The sequence below is a fragment of the Chiloscyllium punctatum genome, chromosome 13 (genome assembly GCF_047496795.1).
Source record: "Chiloscyllium punctatum isolate Juve2018m chromosome 13, sChiPun1.3, whole genome shotgun sequence".
Taxonomy (NCBI): domain Eukaryota; kingdom Metazoa; phylum Chordata; class Chondrichthyes; order Orectolobiformes; family Hemiscylliidae; genus Chiloscyllium; species Chiloscyllium punctatum.
This window is the reverse complement of record NC_092751.1, coordinates 97,119,112-97,142,927: the sequence shown is the minus strand read 5'-3', so window position 1 is coordinate 97,142,927 and position 23,816 is coordinate 97,119,112. Positions and strand designations below refer to the sequence as shown.

The 23,816-nt window shown below is 39.1% G+C and overlaps 2 protein-coding genes across 4 annotated transcripts in view; one reads left to right on the top strand and one right to left on the bottom strand.

Annotated features, from left to right (window-relative positions):
• Nucleotides 1-456: 456 nt before the first annotated feature.
• lrit2 (leucine-rich repeat, immunoglobulin-like and transmembrane domains 2) lies at nucleotides 457-7,187 on the top strand. 2 transcript variants are annotated; one of them, XM_072583374.1, is made up of 3 exons: nucleotides 457-604; nucleotides 722-1,503; nucleotides 3,673-7,187. In XM_072583374.1, the coding sequence occupies exons 1-3, from the start codon at nucleotides 498-500 to the stop codon at nucleotides 4,473-4,475; spliced, it is 1,692 nt and encodes a 563-aa protein (XP_072439475.1). In that variant the 5' UTR covers nucleotides 457-497; the 3' UTR covers nucleotides 4,476-7,187. The 2 variants fall into 2 exon arrangements, with proteins under 2 accessions (XP_072439475.1, XP_072439476.1); XM_072583375.1 differs by having other exon boundaries at nucleotides 516-604; nucleotides 753-1,503.
• Nucleotides 7,188-17,900: 10,713 nt separating this feature from the next.
• Nucleotides 17,901-23,816, bottom strand: part of cdhr1a (cadherin-related family member 1a) — a 38,445-nt gene continuing 32,529 nt past the window's right edge. The window contains exons 16-17 of one of the 2 annotated variants that reach the window (XM_072583372.1): nucleotides 23,318-23,572; nucleotides 17,901-20,420 (exon numbers count right to left, since the gene is read on the bottom strand). In XM_072583372.1, coding sequence (XP_072439473.1) covers nucleotides 19,863-20,420; nucleotides 23,318-23,572 — 813 coding nt within the window. In that variant the 3' untranslated portion in view covers nucleotides 17,901-19,862. The other variant, XM_072583373.1, reaches the window with a different exon arrangement.

Genomic DNA, 23,816 nt, shown 5'->3' with positions numbered 1-23,816 from the left:
AGAAATAGAGATTTAACATTCGGAGTCTAATATGACCCTTCAGAGGAAGGATATAACCCCCCGGCTCCTCAGATCGCAATTCTCTGAAAGCGCGTCACCTAAAACCTACGTTTGCAAACACGAAGAGGAACCAACGGGTACGGCTTCGAGTTGAATTTGAGCAGCTTGGGTGTGTCGTGTTTGTTTCAGACCAACGCGAAGAAGTCGGAATGAATTCCGTCTACAATTTGGTTTTGTAACACCGCGACTCCCCAGTCGATTAAAAGAAACCTCAATATATTCCAGTAAATTGAGCAATCTTATTCGGTTCTGGGGGACTAGTCGGTTTGCTCTGGAGAATGAAAGTAGGACTTTATCTTATTTTCGCCGACACATCTTGCCTCCCGCCCAGCCCAAAGTTGCGTCAAATAAGATTACTGTTAATGTGATTCGATATAATCCCTAACTATAGGCAGGTCTGGTGTGAAGCCAAACGCTTTGCCTACGTTGAAGCAATCATGGACATAATTTGGAATATGTTCTTTCTTCTGCTGGTCTGTTGTACAAAACCAACAGCTGCTTCTTGTGTGTCAGAATGTTATTGTAGGAATGACAGCTTTGGAAGGTGATAGCAATTTCCTATTGCTATCTCAATACCATTTCGTAAAATTTGCCATATTCTTTTATTTTAACCAGAAAGGATAGTTTGTAAATGCCTGTATCTTTTTTCTTTGCTTTGCAGAAGTCTGATCTGCATGCCTTCCTCTTTGCAGAGAATACCAGAGGATATTCCACACGATGTTAGAAAGATCCGAATCGAGAACTCCCGTCTGGCAGAGCTACCTCGTGGTGTATTCTCCAGAGTTCGTGCCTTGGAGTGCCTGTGGTTGAATTTTAACCAGATCACGCTCATGCATGTGAAGAGCCTGCAGCATTTGCACAATCTGTCCGAGCTGAGGCTGCAAGGGAACAAACTGCGTTCAGTACCATGGACAGCTTTCCAGGATTGTCCAGCTTTGAAGATTTTGGATCTGAAGCACAATCGACTGGACGTCCTCCCAGAATACGCATTGAGGCATCTCGTCAACCTGACCTTCCTGGACATATCTTTCAACCAGCTCACGGTGATTTCTCAAGATGTGTTCTTAAACTGGTCAGTTTATCAGAGAAGTCAGCAGCCTCGGGGTCAGGGGAACAGTCATTCCAACGCAGTGCTGGCCCTTCATGATAACCCGTGGCTCTGTGACTGCCGCCTTAAAGGTTTTGTGCACTTTATCAAATCCATCAGCCCCCCTTTGATTTTGATGAATTCTTACCTAACCTGTTCAGGCCCGGAGTCCAGGACCGGGAAATTTTTCTACGAGGTGGAACTAAAGAGTTGCTTTAAACCGTTAGCAACGGCCGCGGTCAGGAACATGAGCGTTTCATTAGGAGACGAGGTCCATTTATTTTGTGAGGCTAAAGGAAACCCTACCCCTACTGTGTGGTGGACAAATGGTGGGAAGATCATTCGGAAGTTTAATGGTATGGCCAACAAGCTATTGTGAGGATCTGCAAGTTACCTTTTTGTTTGCATGTACAATAGCAATTAAACTCTACTCAGAATGAAAGTTTCCTTTTTTTTGAGATAGCTTTTGAATCTAATAGTTTAGGATACAGAGCACAAAAAGGATACATTGCTGATCTGTAATTGCATTACGTTACGCTTATTTGCAGAAATAATGTTGCCAAATCATTGGTAACGAATAATATTGTCACACTTCCTGTAATTTTGATGTTTGCTTCCTGTCACACTTGGTCCCATTTTGTTGCTTAACAACCATCTTGTTACAAAACAGCAGACCCTAAAACTCACCAGGAGGAAAGCCCTGAGATTTGTAGCTGTATCAATGTAAATCCGATATGTCACATCAATGCAAGCTATAGTTTCTCGGTCTGTAGTGAGCTGACAGAAATTTACAGAGTTTAATTTCTGATTAGTGAACAACTACAGCACCAGAACATATGGCTATCAAGATCATGGAAGTTGAACTTAATGCACTTTGGACTATTTTCATCCAGGAATCCCTACATTCCCAGACATAAATTGATTTGTCAGAACAAGCAGTTTACCATTCAGTGATTTTGCTGTTCTGACCCTCTAACTGCTACACTCATGACATCACAATTGGGTAACATTTTCACTCATCCAGTGGCTTGCACTTGTGCAATATGTCATGAAATAAGCTGAGCAAAGTAGAGTGCAAATGTCTAATGTTGAAAGGATTTATTACAAACATTTATGACACTCTCCAACTGGTTTTAAAGTCAACGTACTATTGTGTCACAACCTCATTTGTTCATTCGTACATCAAATTGGGTGTCACTTTACTGACTGCCACTCTTGAGTCAATACAATAATCTCAGGTGCAAAGAAACTGTGATTTCAGTACTTCATTCAGGATATGGAATCCTTCCAAACTTTTCAGTACATTTAAAAATGGGAATTTTGAGTTCAGGTGTAACATTTGGACAACTTTCATTTGTGCTTCTGACCTAAAGCGTTTTAATTCCAACCCAAGACGCAGTCGTAGTTTTAAAAATATCTAAATATCTGTTAGGAGAGTTTGGGCAATTAACATATTCCAACCACTCCCTCATGACATTACAAATGAAACAAAGAAGGCCAAATCAGTGAACTCACTCACATTTCAATACACCTTTTTGTTACATTCAGGTTGGCATACAAATAATGTCATGTAATGAATACAAAACAATGATCACTTACACTTATATAAAGCCTTTCACAATTACAGGCACACCAAAGCACTTTGCAGTCAATTAAGTACTTTTTGAAGTGTAGTCATTGCTAAAATGTAGGAAATGTCATGCCCAATTTACAGACAAAAAATTCCAATAAACAACAATCTTTCAACAACAGACCATTTGCTCTTGTCATGTTAATTGAGTGATAAATGTTGAGCAGGAAACTAATAAAATTATTCTCATGCAGTTGGTCAAGATAGTGCCATGGGATCTTTTTACCTGACTTGGGGAAACAAGACCTCAACTGAACAACTTTTTTTGTAAAAAATTGCTCCTCTGACAGTGCAGCATTCCCTCAATAGTGCTCTGGAGTGCCAGCCTAGACCTTTTGAAAGGAAAACACTAGTCCATATAAATAAATTTAAGACAGTTTAGGCTGTGCCCTTTATTATTATCATTTGTGGTGAGATTTGATGGTGAGATTATTACACAGTCTTTCTAAAATTAATGCATATTTTACATTATTAGCTATGGAAATTATGTAATTTAATCTTTTGAGATGACCAATGGATATATAAATTCAACATGTATTTCAGTAGTATTGATTAACCTCATCTCTTGTTTCACATTAATTCTAAATGCCAAGAATTTTGTAGAATTTTAGTTACTTACATTAGAAATGCAGAATGTTTACTATTATTGGAGATAACCTTGGCTGATAATTTGTGGGACGCTTCACTGCAGAGTTATTTCAACATCCATAACAATACCATTTATTCTACCATAACCATTTCTGTTGATGTATTTTACTATATTGGATGTGGAAGCTATTTTTTGGTTGTCTGCTCCTCAGCATTGTCAAAATTTGTGCCTCTCTCAAGTAATTTCGCATGGTACACAAGTACTTTGACTTGAATTAATAAACACATCTTTGTTTTATTATTACAGTGTCTTTTGCAAATATTGATGAAGAAACAGTAAAGTCAGAGTTGGTGATTCCATCAGCTCAGAGTACCAATGAAGGAAGTTACATCTGCATTACTACAAACTATCTTGGAAACTCATCCGTGCAGATCCTGGTAAACATTTTAACTTCAGAATCTTTGAGTACCCTATCGTCCTTGGCCCCTACATCTTCCGAAGAAGAGAATGTTTATATAGATGTGAGGATTGCAAAGCAAACAGTCTATGGTATAACCCTAGAGTGGTATGCAGCAACTCAGAACCCTGCTGAGACCTGGTACACCCTGCACTTTGGGAAATTCGAAGACACTAAAAAGGAAATGATTTATATTGGACCAGGAGTAAATACTTATTCTGTTAATGATCTGTTCCCAGCAACAAAGTACAAGGTGTGTGTTACACTGAGGAATCAGCCTCCGAAGAGAGGTCAATGCATTATATTTGTTACCGGCAATGACATTAGTGAACTGGAACAAAGGGAGAAACTCATTCACATTATAGTCATTGTTTGTGCCATGATTCTGGCAGTCCCGGCTGGAATGTATGCTTGTACAACAGAAACACGTTTCAGCTGCTTTGATAAATGCAGCAAGTTTTGTCGAAGACAAAGACGAGAGAAAACACTGAAAACAAGAACACAGGATGTCACCTTTGACAGCCTGCAGACAGGTAGTGATGCTGAGCTTTGCAACAGAAATTCCAAGGAAGACAGAAGAAGACGTAAAAAATCAGAAGACAAAACCCATAAGGTCAAAATGGAGCACAAAAATAGTGATGAATTATATTAAGCAGAACTACTATTAACTTGCTTTAGTCAAAATTTATTTATCTATCAGTGAATATTTTGTACTTGGGGCTGAATGCTCTGGCTATATGGAACATCTGCTGCCAATGTGGCACAGTTATTTTGGTCCTAGTTAAAGTATCTGTTATTGCAATTTACTTTAGGCATTCAGTTTGATAGTCATGAAGAAGCAGAACAAAAATCTTGCTGATCTCCTGGGGTATTAGAAGTGCTGTCTTTTGGAAAAGTGGGAGGAGAGAGTGAACACAATTTTATCACTTTAAAGTTTTGTATCTAACATTTGGAATTTGTATTATAAATGAATAAAAACACTTACATCAAGTTGGGAAGCAGAGAAGCGTGGAGTTAATTGGAGAATAGGTTCTCCCCGAGGAATACCAGCTAAGGAACGGGAAAACGTAGAATAAAGAATGCACAATGGTATCACTGATGCGGGTTGTGGTTATAACACGATAGCTTTACATAAACAATTCAGCAATGAGTGTGGGCATAGAAATTCATAATGAAATGAATATAAATGTAAGATTTTGGGTATTATTTCTAGGTATATTCATTGCACATTAATATTTTCTATCCAAGGACTTACTTCACTGTTGACATTGGATCCTGTTAGCTTAATTTCGTCAAATGCAGCTAAAAGGAAATTAATTCAAAGCACACAGTCTTACTTTTTGGAGTTAATGAAAAGCAGTCAGGAAGATGAGAAGGCATGGATATTTTATGGTTTTTCAAGACTAACAAAATAACTATCAAAAAGCAGTTGACAATGTAAATTGGCAAAAGTATTAATAAAGATGGTTCACAGTTGAAAAAAACCTTTTAATGTTACTTATTACATCCCAAAGTGCATTATTTTTATTAAATCAATTTTTGAGTAAGTAAACTATCATTGGAATAAAATCATTTTAGTATACATCCAATCAAGAAATAGATCTTCTCAGTCAGTGCAACAACAATGCAGCAGAGAGATAAACTATAAAGAGTCAGAGATGGAGTGAGTATAGCAGAATTGATAACAGCAAAGGGATTAATATGAATCACAAGTAACTCCAAGGTCAAAAACAGAAGGCAGTCAAGATGATTGAATACTTTTGGTTTGTTAAAAAGTGAGAATGACAGGATTGGTGAACATATGTTCATTTAGGATTTCAACAAAATAGCAATCAAGATAACTTAATCTTGAATAAAAAAGATGCAAAGAAAGTAAAAGTGTCACCTTTCTGGTCATGACTTGGAATTTCCGGTGTTGGAATGGGGTGGGCAAAGTTAAAAATCAGAGTTGAAAAGTGTGGTGCTGGAAAAGGGCAGCAGGCCAGGCAGCATCCGAGGAGCAGGAGAATCGACGTTTTGGGCATAAGCCCTTCTTCAGGAAGTTAGAAATCACACAACACCAGGTTATAGTCCAACAGGTTTATTTGGAAACACAAGCTTTCAAAGCACTGCTTCTTCCTCATGTAGTAATGGCGTATACTAGCGTTTCCAAATAAACCTGTTAGACTACAACCTGGTGTGTGATTTTTTAACCTCTTCTAGTGGTTAAGTTGGGTGAAAGCTCAATCTGCTTGGTTTATCAGCACAGAGATAATCGAGGCACCTGAATTTATATTTACCATAATTCATGAAGATGGAAGCATGACATACTAATCCACGATAAAACTGGATTACAAAAATGTGATTGAAATGAAAGAATGTCCACTTTAGGTCATGTTGGAAGAACGTGAAGAAACATATTTATAAAAAAGTAGATGGAACTAAATTTATGCAACTAAAAATGGATTATGCATAGAATCGTAATTAATTGGTTCAGAATATTGGGATGGATTTTACAGGGAGATGAAATACTTACGATATTCCTGCAGTAATAGTATATCTTCAAATCTGGCTGTCTCACAGAGGTGACAGTATCATATTGTGCCCAATTAAGGGAGGGTTAAGAGAGAGAAAGGGGACAGGGAGAGGGAGAAACTGGGAGGAGTGATGATAACAAATGCAACACATGACATGGAGCATCCATTAGAAATAGCCACTTTTATCCCAGAATGTTTAAGTGTCAGATTGGGTACCTGGCAGTATCTCCTGAGGAGAAGAGGTAGCTGGATCATAATTTCACTGCCAGTGGCAGACTATCCAGAGTAAATCCAAAGTCATTCAAATATTCTTAGCCTGTAAAATTGCAATTATTTTATTAGCCATTTTGAATTTAAGCATAATTTTCATATAAAAGTATAATTGAACCATGCAAACATTTAAATTCATAGAAGAAAATAAAGTGTGTATTTAAAGATGGAAGAAAGCTTTTATAATGGGTTATTGAGTTTAGTGTATTTAACCAAATACAGCAGTAGGTTTTGCACTGAAATGTGTGAAGGTAGCCAATCCCATTACAATATCTTTCAACATTCTTGTGTAGAGAGGACAATTGGCCAATGTTCCTCCTCCTGATCATAATCCACAAACCTCTGATTTAAATACTCACATTTGGGCTTCGTATTTCATTGTTGGGCTTGGTTGTGCAACAGTGGAACAACTAAGTAGAATTATCTACCAATGAATTACAGGCAAAGTACAATGGGCGAGGTACAAATGGTTTCTGGAAATATACACCAATAGAAAACCAACTCCTTTAGGAGAAAGTGAGGACTGCAGATGCTGGAGATCAGAGCTGAAAATGTGTTGCTGGACAAGCGCAGCAGGTCAGGCAGCATCCAAGGAGCAGGAGAATCGACATTTCGGGCATAAGCCCTTCTTCAGGAATGAGGACTTTCCTCATTCCTGAAGAAGGGCTCATACCCGAAACATCGATTCTCCTGCTCCTTGGATGCTGCCTGACCTGCTGCGCTTTTCCAGCAACACATTTTCAGCAACTCCTTTAGGACACAAGAAGAGAAAATTGTAGAAATGAGAGTCTTATTCTGACTGTATTTCTATTGGTAGTCCATAATCATTTAAAAAAAAATTCTCAGTTAATACTTTAGCTGTGATTGTCATTTGTCCAAGCTGTCATATCCATAATAGTAAGGACACACTGCACTGTTGTCCTACTTTCTGTTTCATTAATTATCTTACTTGATCTATCAATACTCTATTGAATGATTCCTCAAACACTGGTGCAGGTATTGAAGGTATCAGTTTGATTGTATATTGAGGGTTTCACACCACCTGGCACAAATGGCATGTTTAAGAAAACTACATCATATCCTTGAGAAATCTGGATCAATAAAAAATATTATTTAAAAATGCTTGAGTTTTCATGTGCTACTCACAACATCACTTTATAATATTTGGGTGATCTCACTATCTTATGAACAACTGTCTATTTTTTGTATGCAGTTCTATGAGGAGATCTCCGCTTGCTCATCAATATCCCATATTTAACAGAATAATACTCAGTAACTCCCTCAGCGTCAGCTTCATGTGGGCTAATTGTGCTTACTTGCTTAACTCCACTTCTGCTTGCTGAACATTAATTAAAAAAGACTTACTATTAAGTAAGTAATATTATTAAGAAAAAGACATATTTTGTCAAACTTTGTGCTCATCAGAACAATTTGCAAGGCTACAAATGTGAGGGGAAATCCATATTTATATTGTAGGGGATGAGAGGTGAAGATTGTTTGTGCTGAGAATACATTGTAGCTTCACTCCCCACACCCAATATCACATTCAATGCGGCATAACTGAATCAGGAGCACCGGATTTCTGCTTGCCAATGGTCAGTGACAAGAACACTGTTGTTTCTATATCACCCAACTGTGCAGATAAAATTAGGACACTTACAACAACAAACTTTACAAGTCAACATTAGCCCCATCTTACTGTCATGCCATTCCTGATTAATTTGACAATGTTTACAACTGCATGTAGGTAGAATTACAACATTTAAAAGACCATTTGGATAGATACATGAGTATGAATGGTTTGGAGGGATATGGGCTAAGAGCAGGCAGGTAGGACTAGTTAAATTTGGGATTATGTTTGGCATGGACTGATTGGCTCGAAGGGTCTGTTTTCATGGTGTGTAACTCCATGATTCTACGAGGGAGGTTATTTGACCCATTCTAATTCATCCATCCAATAGTATTCTTGACAGTCCTCCCAATTGCTTGACAGGCATAGTGACAACACTGCAGTCACTTTTTGGCCAAATGATTGTCACTAATTTAATATCAGTAGCTTTATGCCATAGTCTCATATTAATAAGAAACACTGAGACTGCCAAGGTCATTTCATTTTAGACTTTTACAGGAAGCAGGCAGAAAGACTTTCATTCCACTAATCTGGGTTTATTTCAACAGACTCACAGGAGCAGATTAATTTGTAAATAGCATCCTTAAGATTAACTCCATCCACTTTAGCAGAAGGTGGACCCATATATTAAATCTATTTGTTATGAGTTGTTTTTCACACTCATCTCATTGTAGTTAATATGAAAACGTCTACTGAACAATTGCAAAAAATAACTATTTGGCAAAATAGCACTGTAAGTCTGCTGAAGACCTTACTGATTTTATCTTAAATGTACTTTTCTCTCCCTCTGGCTATTTCTCTTCTGAATTTCTCCATGCCCTTTTCCCCCTTATAACCACCACAATTCCACATCCCAACACCCTCTCCAGCCCCCACAAGGCTTTGTTCCACTGCCTTCAGTCTCTGAAATCCCATCTTTCCCTTACCCTGTATAGCCTCATAAATCCTACTGTTTGGAATCATTTTTATAAAGACCACCACCTCACCATATGTTCTTTTGGGACTCCCTAAAATGTCATGGAGTCACACAGTTATGCAGTCATACAGCATGAACCCAGACCCTTTGGTCCAATTCATCAATGCCAATCAAGTTTCCCAAACTAAATTGGTCCCACTTGCCTGTGTTTGACCTATATCCCTCTAAACTGTTCCTATTCATGTACCTATCCAAATGTCTTTTAAATGTTATAACTCTACCTGCATTCACCACTTCATTTGGCAGTTTGTTACAAATACAAACCACCCTCTGTGTGAAAACGTTGCCTCAGGTCACTTTTAAATATTTCTCTCACCCTAAAAAGAAAGCCCTCTAGTTTTGAACTCCTGAGGAAAAAGACTTTTGCTAGTCACCTTATCTATGCCCTTCATAATTTTATAAACCTTTATAACATCACCCCTCAACCACCTATGCTCCAGTGACAAAAAGTCCCAGTCTATCCAGCCTCTCCTTTTAACTCAACCTCCATTCTGGCACCATCCTGGTCAATCTTTTCTGAACCCTCTCCAATTTAATAATATCCTTCCTATAGCAGGGCAACTAGAACTGTATACAGAACTTTAAAAGTTGTCTCATCAATCTCCTGTACAACCTCAATATGACATCCCAATTCATGTGTTCAATGGTCTTGGCATGGACTGGTTGGATCAAAGGGTCTGTTTCCTTGTTGTATGACTCTGTGACTCTGTCATTCTATCAGCCACCCTCCAGTCCTCCAGCACCTTACTTGTAGCTATAGATGATAGAAATATAGCTCGTAGGGGCCCTGCAATTTCTTTCCCAACTTCCCATAATGTCCTGGGATACACTTGATCAGATCCCACAGATTTATCCACCTTTACGCTTTTTAAGACTTCCAGCACCTTCTCCTCCATGATGTGAACTGTTTTCAATGGATCAATATTTATTTCTCTGAATCCTCTAGCCTCCATGTCTTTCTCCACAGTAAAAACTGAGCATGAAATATTCTTTTAGTATGTCTCCCACCTCCTGTGGTCCAACACAGAGATGAACTCATTGATCTTTAAGAGGCCGTATTCTCCCCCAGTTGCTCTTTTGCTCTCAATGTATTTGAAGAATCTCTTTCAATGATCCTTAACTTTATCTGCCAAGGCTATTTCATACCTCCTCTTTGGCTTCCTAGTTTCCCTTTTAAGAATGCTCCTACCCTCCTTCTGCTATTCACTTGATCCCAGTTGTCAATACCTAACATATGCCTCCTTATCTTTGACCAGAACCTCAACATCTGTATTCATCCATTGTTCCCTCCTCTTACCAGCTTTACTCTTTACTCTAACAGGAACATAATGTTCCTGAACTCTCATCATCTCACTTTTGAAAGCCTCCCACTTGCCAGTTGTCTCTTTACTTGTGAACTGACTACCCCAATCAACTTTTGAAAGTATGTTCCTCATACCAAAATTTGCCTTACTCCAATTTAGAACTCTTATTTCTCCAAGTTGTTGATTATCCCATCTGCACTTTTCTTCCTTGTCTTACTCTGTAGCAAAGTAACAAAATCTTTCACATACAATGGCCCCAGGTTCTGGAATCCGGTCCTTAAATATGTTTGGTCCTGCCTCTCTTTGAAACTAAGATGGTGCCACGTGTTGATAAAATTGTACACTTTACTCTGTCCTCATTTTGTAATCTGAGTCCTCATGATAATAAACCCAATTCTAATTCTAATTCTCTTTATTCATTTAAGATGCCTCTTAAGAGCTACTTCCTTTACAAATCTCATGGCTTTATGGCTATATAGGGGAGGCAACAGTACTATTGTAATGCCATTGAATTGCAATGCAGAATCTCAGGGGAAATGAGTTTAGAACATAATGAGGAAATTTCAATAAAATCCGTGATCCTAATGGTGTAACTATTCTGAATTGCTGGAAACATTCATCTCGTTCATTAATGTCCTTCAAGGAAGGAAATGTTAAATTGTTATCTGGTCCAACGTAAACGGATCACAGACATGTTATGTGTTTAACTCTTACCTCTTCTCTGAAATAGCCTAAACTACTCCTTTAGTTTCCTCAAATTGACACAAAAGCTTACAAAAGGAATTAAACTGGATAGACTGTCTGCCACCAGAAATAACAATGGAAAAGGTTCACTCATTCCAGGTTTGAATCCTGCCATGGCAAATGGCATATTGTGAATTCAATAAAATGTTTGTAATTAAGAGTCTAATGATAAACATGAATCTATTGTCAGGAAAAACCTATCTGGTTCACTACTGCCCTTTAGGGAAGGAAACTGCCCATCCTTACCTGGTCTGAACTACATGTGACTCCAGACCCACAGCAATGTGGTTGGCTGTCAACTGCTGCCCTCTGGGCAATTAGAAATGCACAATAAACGCTGCCCTAGCCAGATACCCACAGCCCATAAATGAGTTTAAAAAATCATTCAATCGCATTGACCCTGCAAAGTTCTCCTTACCAGCATTTTTGGGGAGGGGGGGGGGAGGGGTTGTGCCAAAACTGAGAAACCTGTCCCACAAGCAACGGCCCTCACAGAAACATACTTTTCAGGCGAACTCCCAGATACTGTCATCACCATCTCATATCCCAAATAAAGAATTAGCTCCAAAAGCTACTTTTGGGTTGTAGTTGAAACATATTGAAGTTTGATATTCACATTCATTATTCTCATAGTTTATGATCAATATTGAGTCTTTAATGCTACTAAAAGAACAATATGAAACCAGTGATTATTTTATGCTATTATCCGGCCACAATGAAATTTGTGTAAATCTGTCTTCTGATTGTACATAAGATTTATGTCATTGAATCCCTACAGTGTGGAAACAGTCCCTTTGGCCCAACAAATCCATACCAACCCTCCAAAGAGCATCCCATCCAAACCCAGCCCACTCTCCTATTACTCTACATTTACCCCCTCACGAACACATCCCTGAACACTTTGGACAACTTAGCATGGCCAATTCACCTAACCTACACATCTTTGAATTGTGGGAGGAAACCAGAGCTCCTGGAAGAAACCCACACAGACAGCTTTGCAAGGCTGGAATTGAACCTGGGTCCCTGGCACTATGAGGCAGCAGTACTAAGCAGTGAGCAACCATGCCACCCCTGTCTTTATTTGTTATAAGCAGGATAATGATTGAAACTGTTGTGAAGAAGGGTCAGATTGAACTCAAAACATTAACTCTGTTTCTGTTTCCACAGATGTTACCAGACCTGCTGAGTATCTCCAGCACTTTATGTTTTTATTATCAATGACTAAAATACATCATTAAGTCATCTGTATGTAATCATTTAGAATTAGTGAGAATTAGAGAGAAATAGAGAATTGCAAATAGCCAGTTGTACTCAGGTATTCAAGTTAGAATAAAGACTAAACAGCTAAAATCATAGATATTCAGAGAGTAAAACTATATTTCTGCATGTGAATCTAATATAAAATAGTTGCAAAATATTTCACATAACCTCAACACGTCTGCTTCATTTGCTTAAACGTACGTGCATACTTTTATTCAGTATCAGACCCAATGGACTCTGCAAAAGATGTTAACAACCTACTTATTATTATTAAGGGCCTGTATCAAATAGTATTATTCAATTGAACATAAATGACCTTCAAACAAATGCTACACTGAAAAACATAATGCTTGTTAAATGGCACATGTTACATTAACATGTTGCAGTCGCTGTATCCTAAGGATAGATACCTAGAGCAAATGCCAGAAGTACACTGTGTAGAACGTTAATCCAGATGTAACCTAAATTTTGATCGATGTGCATCAGTGAGATGAGACTATGTAAGCGGCTTCTAGATTTTTTATTTCAATGTGCTGTTATGTAAAACCATCATCTTCCCTTTAATGGGAATTGATTTTAGTCAGGCTGCATTTATACTCCTAAGGCATTTTATAAAAACCTAAATTTCACAGCACAACCGTCAACAGATAATATTCCATTCATCAAGTTTGTACCAAATGTATCTGAAGGGAAGCATTCTCATTTGTCCAGGTACATACATATCTACAAACATAAAGTTTGGCCAATACACTGTCTTTAAAATTCCTCTCATTTGAGCTTTATTCTTGTTTTTTTTATCTTAGGGTCCATTCATATTTAAGTTTGTTCTATTTACTATTTAACTTCTTTCTTTTATTTATTAATCATTATTTGTGCCCTTGTGTATACAATTATGCTCTCTGCATGTTGGTTATTCCCTTCTTAGAATGGACCAGTTAATGATAACTGATGATAATTGCCATGTTTTAAGTCTAAGGATTTTGTTATCAAAATTCAGGACGAGAAAAGTTTAGCTAGAAACCAGAAGACGTTATTCAAAGCTAAGAAAGTTTTCAGTTGTGTGAATAATCAAGGAAAAGGCCATGAAGCTCGCAAGATTGAAAACTGAAAGAAACAGTCAAATCATAGAGCCACACAACACGGAAAGAGATGCTTTTGTCCAACTCTTCAATGCCGACCACGTTTCTAAAACTAGACTTGCTCCACTTGCCTATGTTTGGCCCATTTCACTCTCAATCTTTCCTATTCATGTATTTATTCAAATGTCTTTTAAATGTTATCCCCCACTTCCTCTGACAGTTGATTTCAGGTATGAACCAGCCTCTGTATGAAAAGGTTGCCCTCAGGTCAATTTTAAATCTTTCTCCTCTCACCTTAAAAATATACCCTTTAGTTTTGAACTAACCAACCCTAGAGAAAAGACCTTTTCTACCCACCTTCTCTATGCCCCTTATGATTTTATAAACCTCTATAAAGTCACCCTTTAACCTCCTGATAAAATTGAGCCTTTCCAGCCTCTCCTTATAACTCAAACCCTCCAGTCCTTGCAGGAACCCAGTAAATCTTTTTTGAACTCTCTCTAATTTGATAATATCCTTCCTATAGCAGAGCGACCAGAACTATACTCAGTACTCCAAAAGCAGCCTCACCAACCTCCTGTACAACCTCAACATGATGTCCCAACTCCTATACTCAATAATCTGAACAAGGAAAGCAAGTGTGCTAAAGACGTTCTTAACCACTCTGTCTACCTGTGACATAACTTTCAAAGAACGATATCCCTGAACTCCTAAGTCTCTCTGTTCCATAACACTTCTCCAACCTTAACATTAATTATATATGTCCTGTCCTTGTTTATTTTATGAAAATGCAATACCTCACATATATCCAAATTAAACTCCATATGCCACTTGGAAAAAGGGTTGCAGCTGCTATAAGTCAGAGTCAATAGATGTGAAACTGGAACAGCAGGTCAGACAGCAGGAGGGGCAGGAGAGTCAACGGTTGAAGCTGAAACCCTTTGTCAGTACTGGGGAGGGGGAGGGGACACCAGAAGAAAACGGAGGGAAGGGATTTGGGCTGGGGGGAAGGGTATATTTGGACTGGGATTGTGATAGGCAGATACATATGGGAGTTATTGTGATTGGTCAGTGGGAACGGTGGAGCGGATGGGTGAGTAGAAAGATGGACAGGTTAATACTGCTCAGAAAGGTGAGAAGGAGGGGTGGGGCTAGACATAAGATAAGGCTGGGGAGAAGTGACTTTGAAGTTGGTGAAGGCAATGTTGAGGCCATTGAGTTGTACATTCCCAGGTGAAATATAAGGTGTTGTTCCTCCAGTTTCCACTTGGCCTCACTCTGACAGTGGAGGAGGCTAAGGATTGGTATGTTGCTGGGGGAGTGGGAGGGAGAATTAAAATAGATGGCAACTGGAAGGTCGGGTTGGTTGATGCATACAGACTGCAGATGTCCCGTGAACTGGTCCCTGAGTCTGAATTTGGTCTCCCCTATATAGAGGAGACAACATTGTGAGCAATGCATGCAGTAGATGAGGTTAGATGATGTGCAGGTGAATCTCTGTCAGATCTGGAAGGATTGTTTAGGGCCTTGAACAGAAATGAGAGGGGAGTTATGGGGGCAAGTGGTGTACCTCTTGCGGTTGCAGGGAAAGGTACCGGGTATTGTGGAGAAGTTGATGGTGAGTGTAGAGATGACAAGGGAGAGTGGAGCCTGTGGAAAGCAGGCAGTGTAGGGAAGGAAATATATTTTTGGTGGTGGGGTTTGATTGTAGGTGGCAGAAATAATGATGCATTGGATTTGGAGGTTATTGGTGTGGTATGTGAGATTAAGGGGACTCTATCCTTATTGTTGTTGTGGGAGGGGTGTGAGGGCAGAAGTGTGGGAAATGGAGGAGATACAGTTTGAGGGCATCCTTAAATACTGAGGAGGGGAAATTATGGTCCCTGAAGTAAAAGGATACCTGAGATGTCCTGGAGTGGAACATCTCATCCTGGGAGTAGATGTGGTAGAGGCAGTTAACATTTTTGCAGAAGGGTGGGTGACAGAAGGTGTAGTCGAGGTGGTTGTGTGAGTCAGTGGGTTTGAAATGGACATCAGTGATACTGGAGTGCAAATTTGGTTCCCACATCTATTTCTTGTGCCTGGATGAAGAACTGGTTGTCGAAGATGAAAACGTTGTAGTCAAGATTGAAGTGAATGAGTTGTAGGATGGTGCCTAGAATTTGGCAGTTGTTGTTATTGAGGACTATTTTGTTCTATTTTGTTCAACAAGCATAAAATTTATAGACAGTCAGTCAATGTGGCATTTTATAAATTCCTACTTTGGACATAAAACCAGTCTGTCTCTAGGTTAAGACACAGAAAGACTCCTGCAGAGATTTTCCTGCACATCCAAACACCTCATCTACTGTGCCCATTGTTTTTGATGTGGTCTCTTCAACACTGGGGAGACAGGATGCCAGCTTGTGGAATGTTTCAGAGAATGTCTCTGGGACACATGCACCAACAACCCCACCACCCTGTGGATGGCACTTCAAACCCCCTCCCTCTCCACCAAAGCAATCAAATCCTGGGCATCCTCCACTGCCAAATCCAAGCCACCTGATGACTGGAGGAAGAATGCCTCATCTTCTGCCTTGGGACCCTCCAACTACACCGCATCAACATTGATTTTACTTCAGTTTCTTCAACTCCCCTCCCCCCCACCTCATCCCAGACCCAACCCTCCAACTCAGCACTGCCCTCTTGAACTGTCCCACCTGCCCATCTTCCTTCCCACTTATCCGTTCCACCCTCCACTCCAACCTATCACCACCACCCCCACCTGCATCTACCTATCGCCTTTCCAGCTACCTTCCTCCTAGTCCCAACACGCCTCCCATTTATCTGTCAGCCTCCCTTCCCCCAACCCCTACATTCCTGAAAAAGGGCTTATGCCCAAAACATCAATTCTCCTGCTCCTCGGATGCTGCCTGACCTGCTGTGCTTTTCCAGGGCTACACTTTTCGACTCTAAACAAGACCTCACACCTAAAATGCATTGTCTGACCTGAGATGTCACCTCTTTTATGTTTATAAAACCTTAAGTTATCTCAGGGCAGTGACTGAAAAGAAATTTCAGGATGTGCATATTAATTAATTGAAACCTGCACCTCCATTCTAACTGATTAAAGATTTAGCAGTGATTAGATTAGATTAGATTAGATTAGATTACTTACAGCGTGGAAACAGGCCCTTCGGCCCAACAAGTCCACACCGACCCGCCGAAGCGCACCCATCTACACCCATTCCCCTACATTTACCCTGCACCTAACACTATGGGCAATTTAGCATGGCCAATTCACCTAACCTGCACATTTTTTGACTGTGGGAGGAAACCGGAGCACCCGGAGGAAACCCACACAGACACGGGGAGAACGTGCAAACTCCACACAGTCAGTCGCCTGAGATGGGAATTGAACCTGGGTCTCTGGCTCGGTGAGGCAGCAGTGCTAACCATCTTACGTGTGTTCAATTCATTCACATCAGTTGTATGACCCTTCGATCTTTTACTTATAAATTCTGTGTCTAAGGTCTCCCTCTCCCACTAGCACCTGAAGAAGGAGTGAGGCTCCTTGTGTTTTCAAATCAATCTGTTGGACTATAATCTGGTGTTGTGTGACTTTTGATCTTGCCCAACCAGTCCGGCACTTCCACATCACAGTGAAACGTGGCTGTCATAAATTTGATTTTATCAACAAGAATTTGTTCAAATCTATTTCTTTTTTCCCTTTATGCTTTTATCATCTCTGCAGAGTTTATGTTTTTTTTTGTTTTGTGCTCATCATACAGTCCTAATTCAGGATTATAATTTAATCTTCACTCGTTTTGACAGTTTTTATTTAGAAATTAGTTATGTTTTACAATAAACTGATTATTTTGGGTTAATTAAATAAACTTAGTGAAAGTAGTCCCTGTCATTCTGGATAGCATTACTAAAGAGAAACAATTGGTAGTTTTGGTGATTGAATCACAACATTTGCACTAATGGAGCAATTTGTGGTATAATACGTGTTGATTACCAATACATTCCTCTAATCCAAGTTGTAGTAAACTTGATGTTGATAGAATACACCCAAAATGACTTTCTAGTAAGGTAGGTTTTTCAAATGGTTTTACATTCAGCAGCCAACCAGTTGTAGCCACAAACTAAAATTGCAAAACACATAGTGTCACATAAACTGCAGAGGTTCAAGAAGGCAATCACCACCATCATTTCAAAGGCAATCAGAGAGTGACGACAAATATTGCCCTAGGCAGGGATGGCCACATCCTGTGAAACAATTTTTTTAAAAAAGCACATGAACTAAGACATCAGAATTCTTCAGTACACAAACTTTATTTATAAAAACAATGTGAAGTACAAATCAACATGTTTATCACTGGGAAGATTATCTTACATGTTCACAAGAAATGTACTAAACTCATAATATTGCTTTCTCTTAATATCTCAGTTTTATTGCCCATTGGTAATAGTATCAACGAGATAGGGAAAAGAGGGAGGGAGTTTGACATGAGACCTACATATTTTCAACAGTTTAGATGAGGTGAACCTATTCATCATTATTCCAATTTTAAGACCCGCCAAAAATATGAATCCCTCTCTTCGCCAATGGTTGTATCAGAAAATCTAGTTTCTCTGCTATTTCCCTCGATAATGATCGCAGATAAGCCAGAAATGATAAATGTTTTTAATCATTAGATTCTCTCCATTCTTCCTTCCATTTTAACACACTGTCTGTACAATAATAGATTAAAAATATTTTATTTAATCTTCAACCAACTTACTGATGCTACACTTAACTATATAGGCACAAATTACCAAATCTATCTAAAATAGTTATGATTCGGAGATGCTGGTGTTGGACTGGGGTGTACAAAGTTAAAAATCACACAACACCAGGTTATAGTCCAACAGGTTTAATTGGAAGCACACTAGCTTTCGGAGTGACACTCCTTCATCAGGTGATTGTCCACACGTTGCTCCGAAAGCTAGTGTGCTTCCAATTAAACCTGTTGGACTATAACCTGGTGTTGTGTGATTTTTAACCATCTAAAATAGAACCTGGAGATACAAGTGATAAATTAGCATGGAAGGTATTCTCCATTATAGCTACATCTTAGCTTGGCCATGGAATGCCTATGTGGACTAGCATGGATTGCCTAGAAAGTTTGTAATAAACATTTCCTTTTCCTGTTTTAATAAATCTTTGAACATGCATCCACTAAAATTGAAGGAATTTTGAATGAGCACATAAAGCATTTGTAATCAGTACCTTGTGGTGCAAATTTAGATGTTAACTTTTGCTTAAATCTACCTCAGAGTCTTTTTCTGGTTGGCAATAAGAACAGGAAACCATTTAACACCCTTAATACCTGTCCTGCATTTAAAAAGATCATGGTATATACCCACCCTTAAACTTTAATGCATTAATTTATCACAGGCTATTACTGATATTTCATTTTCTTAACATTGCATGTTCAGTATTCTAGAATGTGGGTCAAGTATATTTTCACAATACACACTTATACTCAATTACATTACATCATCAGACATTTAGGTTAATATTGCTAATTTGAAGTAAATCTCTGCAATTGAAACAAGGTACATCTTCTTGCGGTCCAAAAACATTTTACTCCTTTTTAATTAAGAGTGTGCTGTAGTGTTTTCCTCAAGTATTCCCCAGCAGGGGGATCCATTTGCCTTCAGTAGCTTTGAAAGAGTGGAATGCTTTAAATTAAAATGCAGGTTACTCAACATTACTTCAAGCATACGTTTAATATGATGCCATTCCTTGGTATTCTGAATCAATGTTTGAAAATTACTGTATCCATTCATGAATAAGATCAATATTTAGGGATTAAAAGGAGGGATTTATCTAATATCTAATATGTGATGGTGGTGGTGTAGCTGCAAAGTGCACTTCTGACTGAGTTCCACTTTACTGAATATTCTGGTCTCACTCACATTCCCCCCCCTTTGACACTCTCCTCTCTCAGACCCCCAATCTCACACTACTCAATAGCCATGCATCTGTTGGGGCAGTATGTGAAACAGTCAGCACATTTTAAAGTTGAATTCCCTGTTCTGCAGGAGGCTGCAGTAATCTGATTCAGAGTGTAGAACACATAGATAGGCACGCAGATTTTATGCCTTTATAACCTGTGGAACTTTTAAACTTTGCACAATGTAGAAAATCAACGCTTCTGACATGATTAGAAACCTTTCCATGTAGCATTTCAATCACATTATTTTAAGTACTTTATAATAGCACGGATATTTCATAAATATAGCTTAGAAGCATCTTCATTCTTTTTCTGTTCGAATCGCTGTTTAAGCTCTGACACCAGGGCACTGTTGATGTTCGACATCTTGCATTTTGTCTGTTGTGGGATATGGGACCCCTTGGAGCTGAGTGATCCCGACACTGTCGGCAGGACCCAATCTGGCTTGTTGAGACTGGTCGGGAGTATAGAAGGTTGAGGAGGAAGCAAAGGTGCACATGGCAACGGAAGTGGTGGACAGTTACATCTAGTGCTCACATCTTGCAAACGGTGGTTGGCTTCAGAAGCTGTGAAACCAATGTTTCTTTTGCCTGATTTGTTATTTTGAAACCATTTAGATCTGCGAGTCTTTGATCTATGGCGTGGCCTTTTCTTTATGATACGCCTCACTGGGCCAACTCTGTTGGACTTTTTGTTCCGCCAAAACATGATTGTTGAAATTAAAATTGTAAGCATCACAAAAAAACAAACTATGCCAGCTAGCACTCCTAGGGTTTTCATAGGATTATCTTTAGATTGCAACAAAAAGTCTGCCATGTGCCCTTTGCCTGAAGTCTGTAAAAGAGTACAAAGAAAACAAGTGATTTAGTCCCTTAGACTAGGTTTTTCATTTTTTGCAACACTTATGTACTATTTAATCAATATTCTGTTTCGTACATCATTTTCTCAAGTGTACAAAAGCCTCACGTGATCTTGCTTTCCTAGAGCAGCATTAATCATATTCCTCAATCATATCAGGCTAAGGTGTGACGCCAAATTCAATAGTCGAGGAATGTTGTTCGTCTCCAGTTCTCGACTAGAATGGGTCACAAGTGTTACCATTAGCATGTAACGTAGATTCATTTACTTTATTTTAAAAGTAATTTCTTCCCTCCTAATTTTAAGTCCTTTCCTTTCACAGATTCTCCAGCTGCATGCTAGATAAGGAACCTCCGACTAGGCTTCTAACCAAAGGCAGCTTTAAGTCACTCGCTAAAGACAAGTGCCAGTCATCCAGGATGACTCGTGCTGTGAGATGGCACCTGTCTCAAATCCAGTGATGAGCAGGATTAAAGCTTTCCATATGGGAAAACCATGGTTGACATTGAGAATGTTGCTGCGTAACATTTGGAGATTTCCACCACATTTGTGGAATATATGTGACGTTATATACCCAGTGCATGATATATGGACAGTGGTCCTCACAATGCAAATTTTTTACATCCCATCCAATAAATCTGAGTACTTTCCATTAGCTTTTGTACTCTTGCAAAAGATCCCTGCATAGAAAGCCAACATCCATCACATTTCCATGTATGATTTCTGTACTCTTTTACAGACCTGCACAGTATTAGCATTGGAAGAGGAAATAGAAAATTTTGTTTGTATCTACTCTGACATACTGTGGACATCTGCAGGTACAATCCTGCACCATCAAAGAGAGTGCTCTAATCAGCCACTTTTCTTTGTGCAGGTCTCTTGACAATCTTTCGGATCTTGCTGCGTGGGTGTATTCTGGATCTTTTCACAGTTTTCCAGAACATCAGACCGGATATAATTACTGTTAGAGAAACGATGAAGGTGACCATGCTCAAACAAATCCTAAATATTCGCCAGGGCTGGTTCCTTAGGCCCAAAATATAAGAGTTTAGCCTTGATTTAATCTGAAAATGTTAAAACATTGGATTTCAGTGTTAAAGATTGGAGTGTGTGGTCAAACTAATGTACTAAGATCAGCTTGTACAAATGCAGGATATTCAGCTGTTATACCATTATGACACTTAAGTTTTAAAGCAATCTGGAGATCCTTAGGTAGTGAAGTAGAATCAGCAAAAGTGTAGAAACGTTTACAAAATGCTCTTCGTTTCCACTTTACACAATTTTAAGCAAATGAAGTTAAGAGATGAAATTTAAAACTAGTTTAAAAACATTTCTTTCAGGTTCCAATGTTCACCCCGCTGGGCCTGCAATCAGGGATTTGTGCCTACCTGCACGCTACCATAGATTTGCCTCCCATTTACTGACAAGTGCACAAGAGAGCAAACAGGCTTTTGTGGAGAACTTTCTTCAAACACAAAATCATTCAGTTTATAAAGTTGCCTTCATAGCACATCATATTCCATCTATAAAGGTATAAATTTTATCTCAATAAATTAATAGTTCTTGAATGCTACAATTATCATTTTTGCCTTTTTACAATTGTTGCATGTTATTGAATTGAATGTAAACCATGACTGCTTGCTACAAAAAGAACAGCTTACATTTGAACAGGTATAGCGCTTTTCATGATCACTGGACATCTCAAAATTCTTCACATCTTTACAATGAAGTACTTTTGAGTGTAGTTACTGTTGCATTGCAAGAAATTAATAACTGGTGGAACCATATATCTCTTTGATTGGATGGCACATTTTATAGTCACGATTAACGTGATGCTAGAAAAGCACAGCAGGTCAGGCAGCATCCGAGAAGCAGGAAAATCAATGGAAGGGCTTTCTTGATGAAGGGCTTTTGCCCGAAACATCGATTTTCCTGCTCCTCGGATGCTGCCTGACCTGTTGTGCTTTTCCAACACCATTCTAATCTTGACTCTAATCTCCAGCATCTGCAGCACCCTCTTTTGCCTGGCACATTTTATAGCAATGTACTTCTTGTCTGACCATAATTCAATATTTTACATGCATCTTCTGTGAATTAGGACAGAAGATTAACACTGAGACCTTTTTCCAGAACTGTTTCTATTTGGACTTTGAAGAGAAAACAGTGACTGTGTTTTTCAGTCACAGATAGCCTGAATAATCCCAGTCTAAGACCAGCCTTTTGTTGGTACTTGAGAGGAGGAAATAAAATTTCCTTGCTCATTCAAGACCATGAATGAAAGCACCTATTTCAGAACAAGGAACCCTTAAATTGGAATAATCGCTGCCTCATGAGACTCATGAGAAACCATGTCATTGAGTCAAACCATGCTATAACCTGATCTGACAGTACTGATGAGTAATCAATAGATTCAAAAGATGACAGGATGACTTGTTACTTTAAATTATTGATGCCCATTCATGCGAATCATTCAAATCTGTCAGGCTGCAGCAGTTTAGAATTATATAGAATTCCCATAGTGTGGAAATAGGCCCTTCAACCCAACAAGTCCACACAGAACCGCTGAAGACTAACCCACCCAGACCTATTCCCCTATCCTACTACTCTATATTTACCCCTGAACACTATGGGCAATTTAGCATGGCCAATTCACCTAACTTGCACCTCTTTGGATTGTGGAAGGAAACCAGAGCACCCAGAGGAAACCCACGCAGACACAGGGAGAATGTGCAAACTCCACACAGACAGTGGCCTGAGGCTGGAATTGAACCCAGGTCACTGGTGCTGTGAGGCAGCAGTGCTAACCACTGAGCCACCATGACTTTACATTCTTGTATAGTTTGCATGTACACCTTCAGAGAACATGTACTTACCTCCTCTGTAATATCGATCCTCACAACTGCTGTTGTGCTGAAGGAAGGAGAGCCTCTGTCCTTAGCTAGCACCACTAGTGACCACTGACAGTGTTTGTTTCTGGTGATGTTGTGAATGACCTCCAGAGATTTGATGTAGGACTTCAGCACAATCTCCCCTGTGGCTTGATCAATGTCAAAAACATTTGCAGGATCTGCTTGCATTATTGAGTAATCTACAATATTATTCGGTTCTTCTGCATCTTCATCTTTGGCCTACAGTAAAAGTACAGACACAATTCAAGAGATCACTTAAAAGTGTGAGTGAATTGCAAGGTGTTGGTGATAGGACTGCTTGTGACAGAACTGAACTTCAAATGTTTTTCAACTGTTACGTTGGGCAAAATATTTTCCACCTTTATTGATATCTGGAATTATAGAAAGATTCAAATAGCAGGGATCTCTACTCCTCTTAACTGCTCTAGCTACTACCCAGCAATGGAACAATTAGTCCTGAAGC

Bases quoted from the DNA above. Each gene is read 5' to 3' on its own strand.
- lrit2 (XM_072583374.1), top strand. From the start codon at position 498: ATGGACATAATTTGGAATATGTTCTTTCTTCTGCTGGTCTGTTGTACA. The intron at 605-721 runs GTGATAGCAATT...TTTGCTTTGCAG, and splicing joins AGGAATGACAGCTTTGGAAG to AAGTCTGATCTGCATGCCTT. The intron at 1,504-3,672 runs GTATGGCCAACA...TTATTATTACAG, and splicing joins GATCATTCGGAAGTTTAATG to TGTCTTTTGCAAATATTGAT.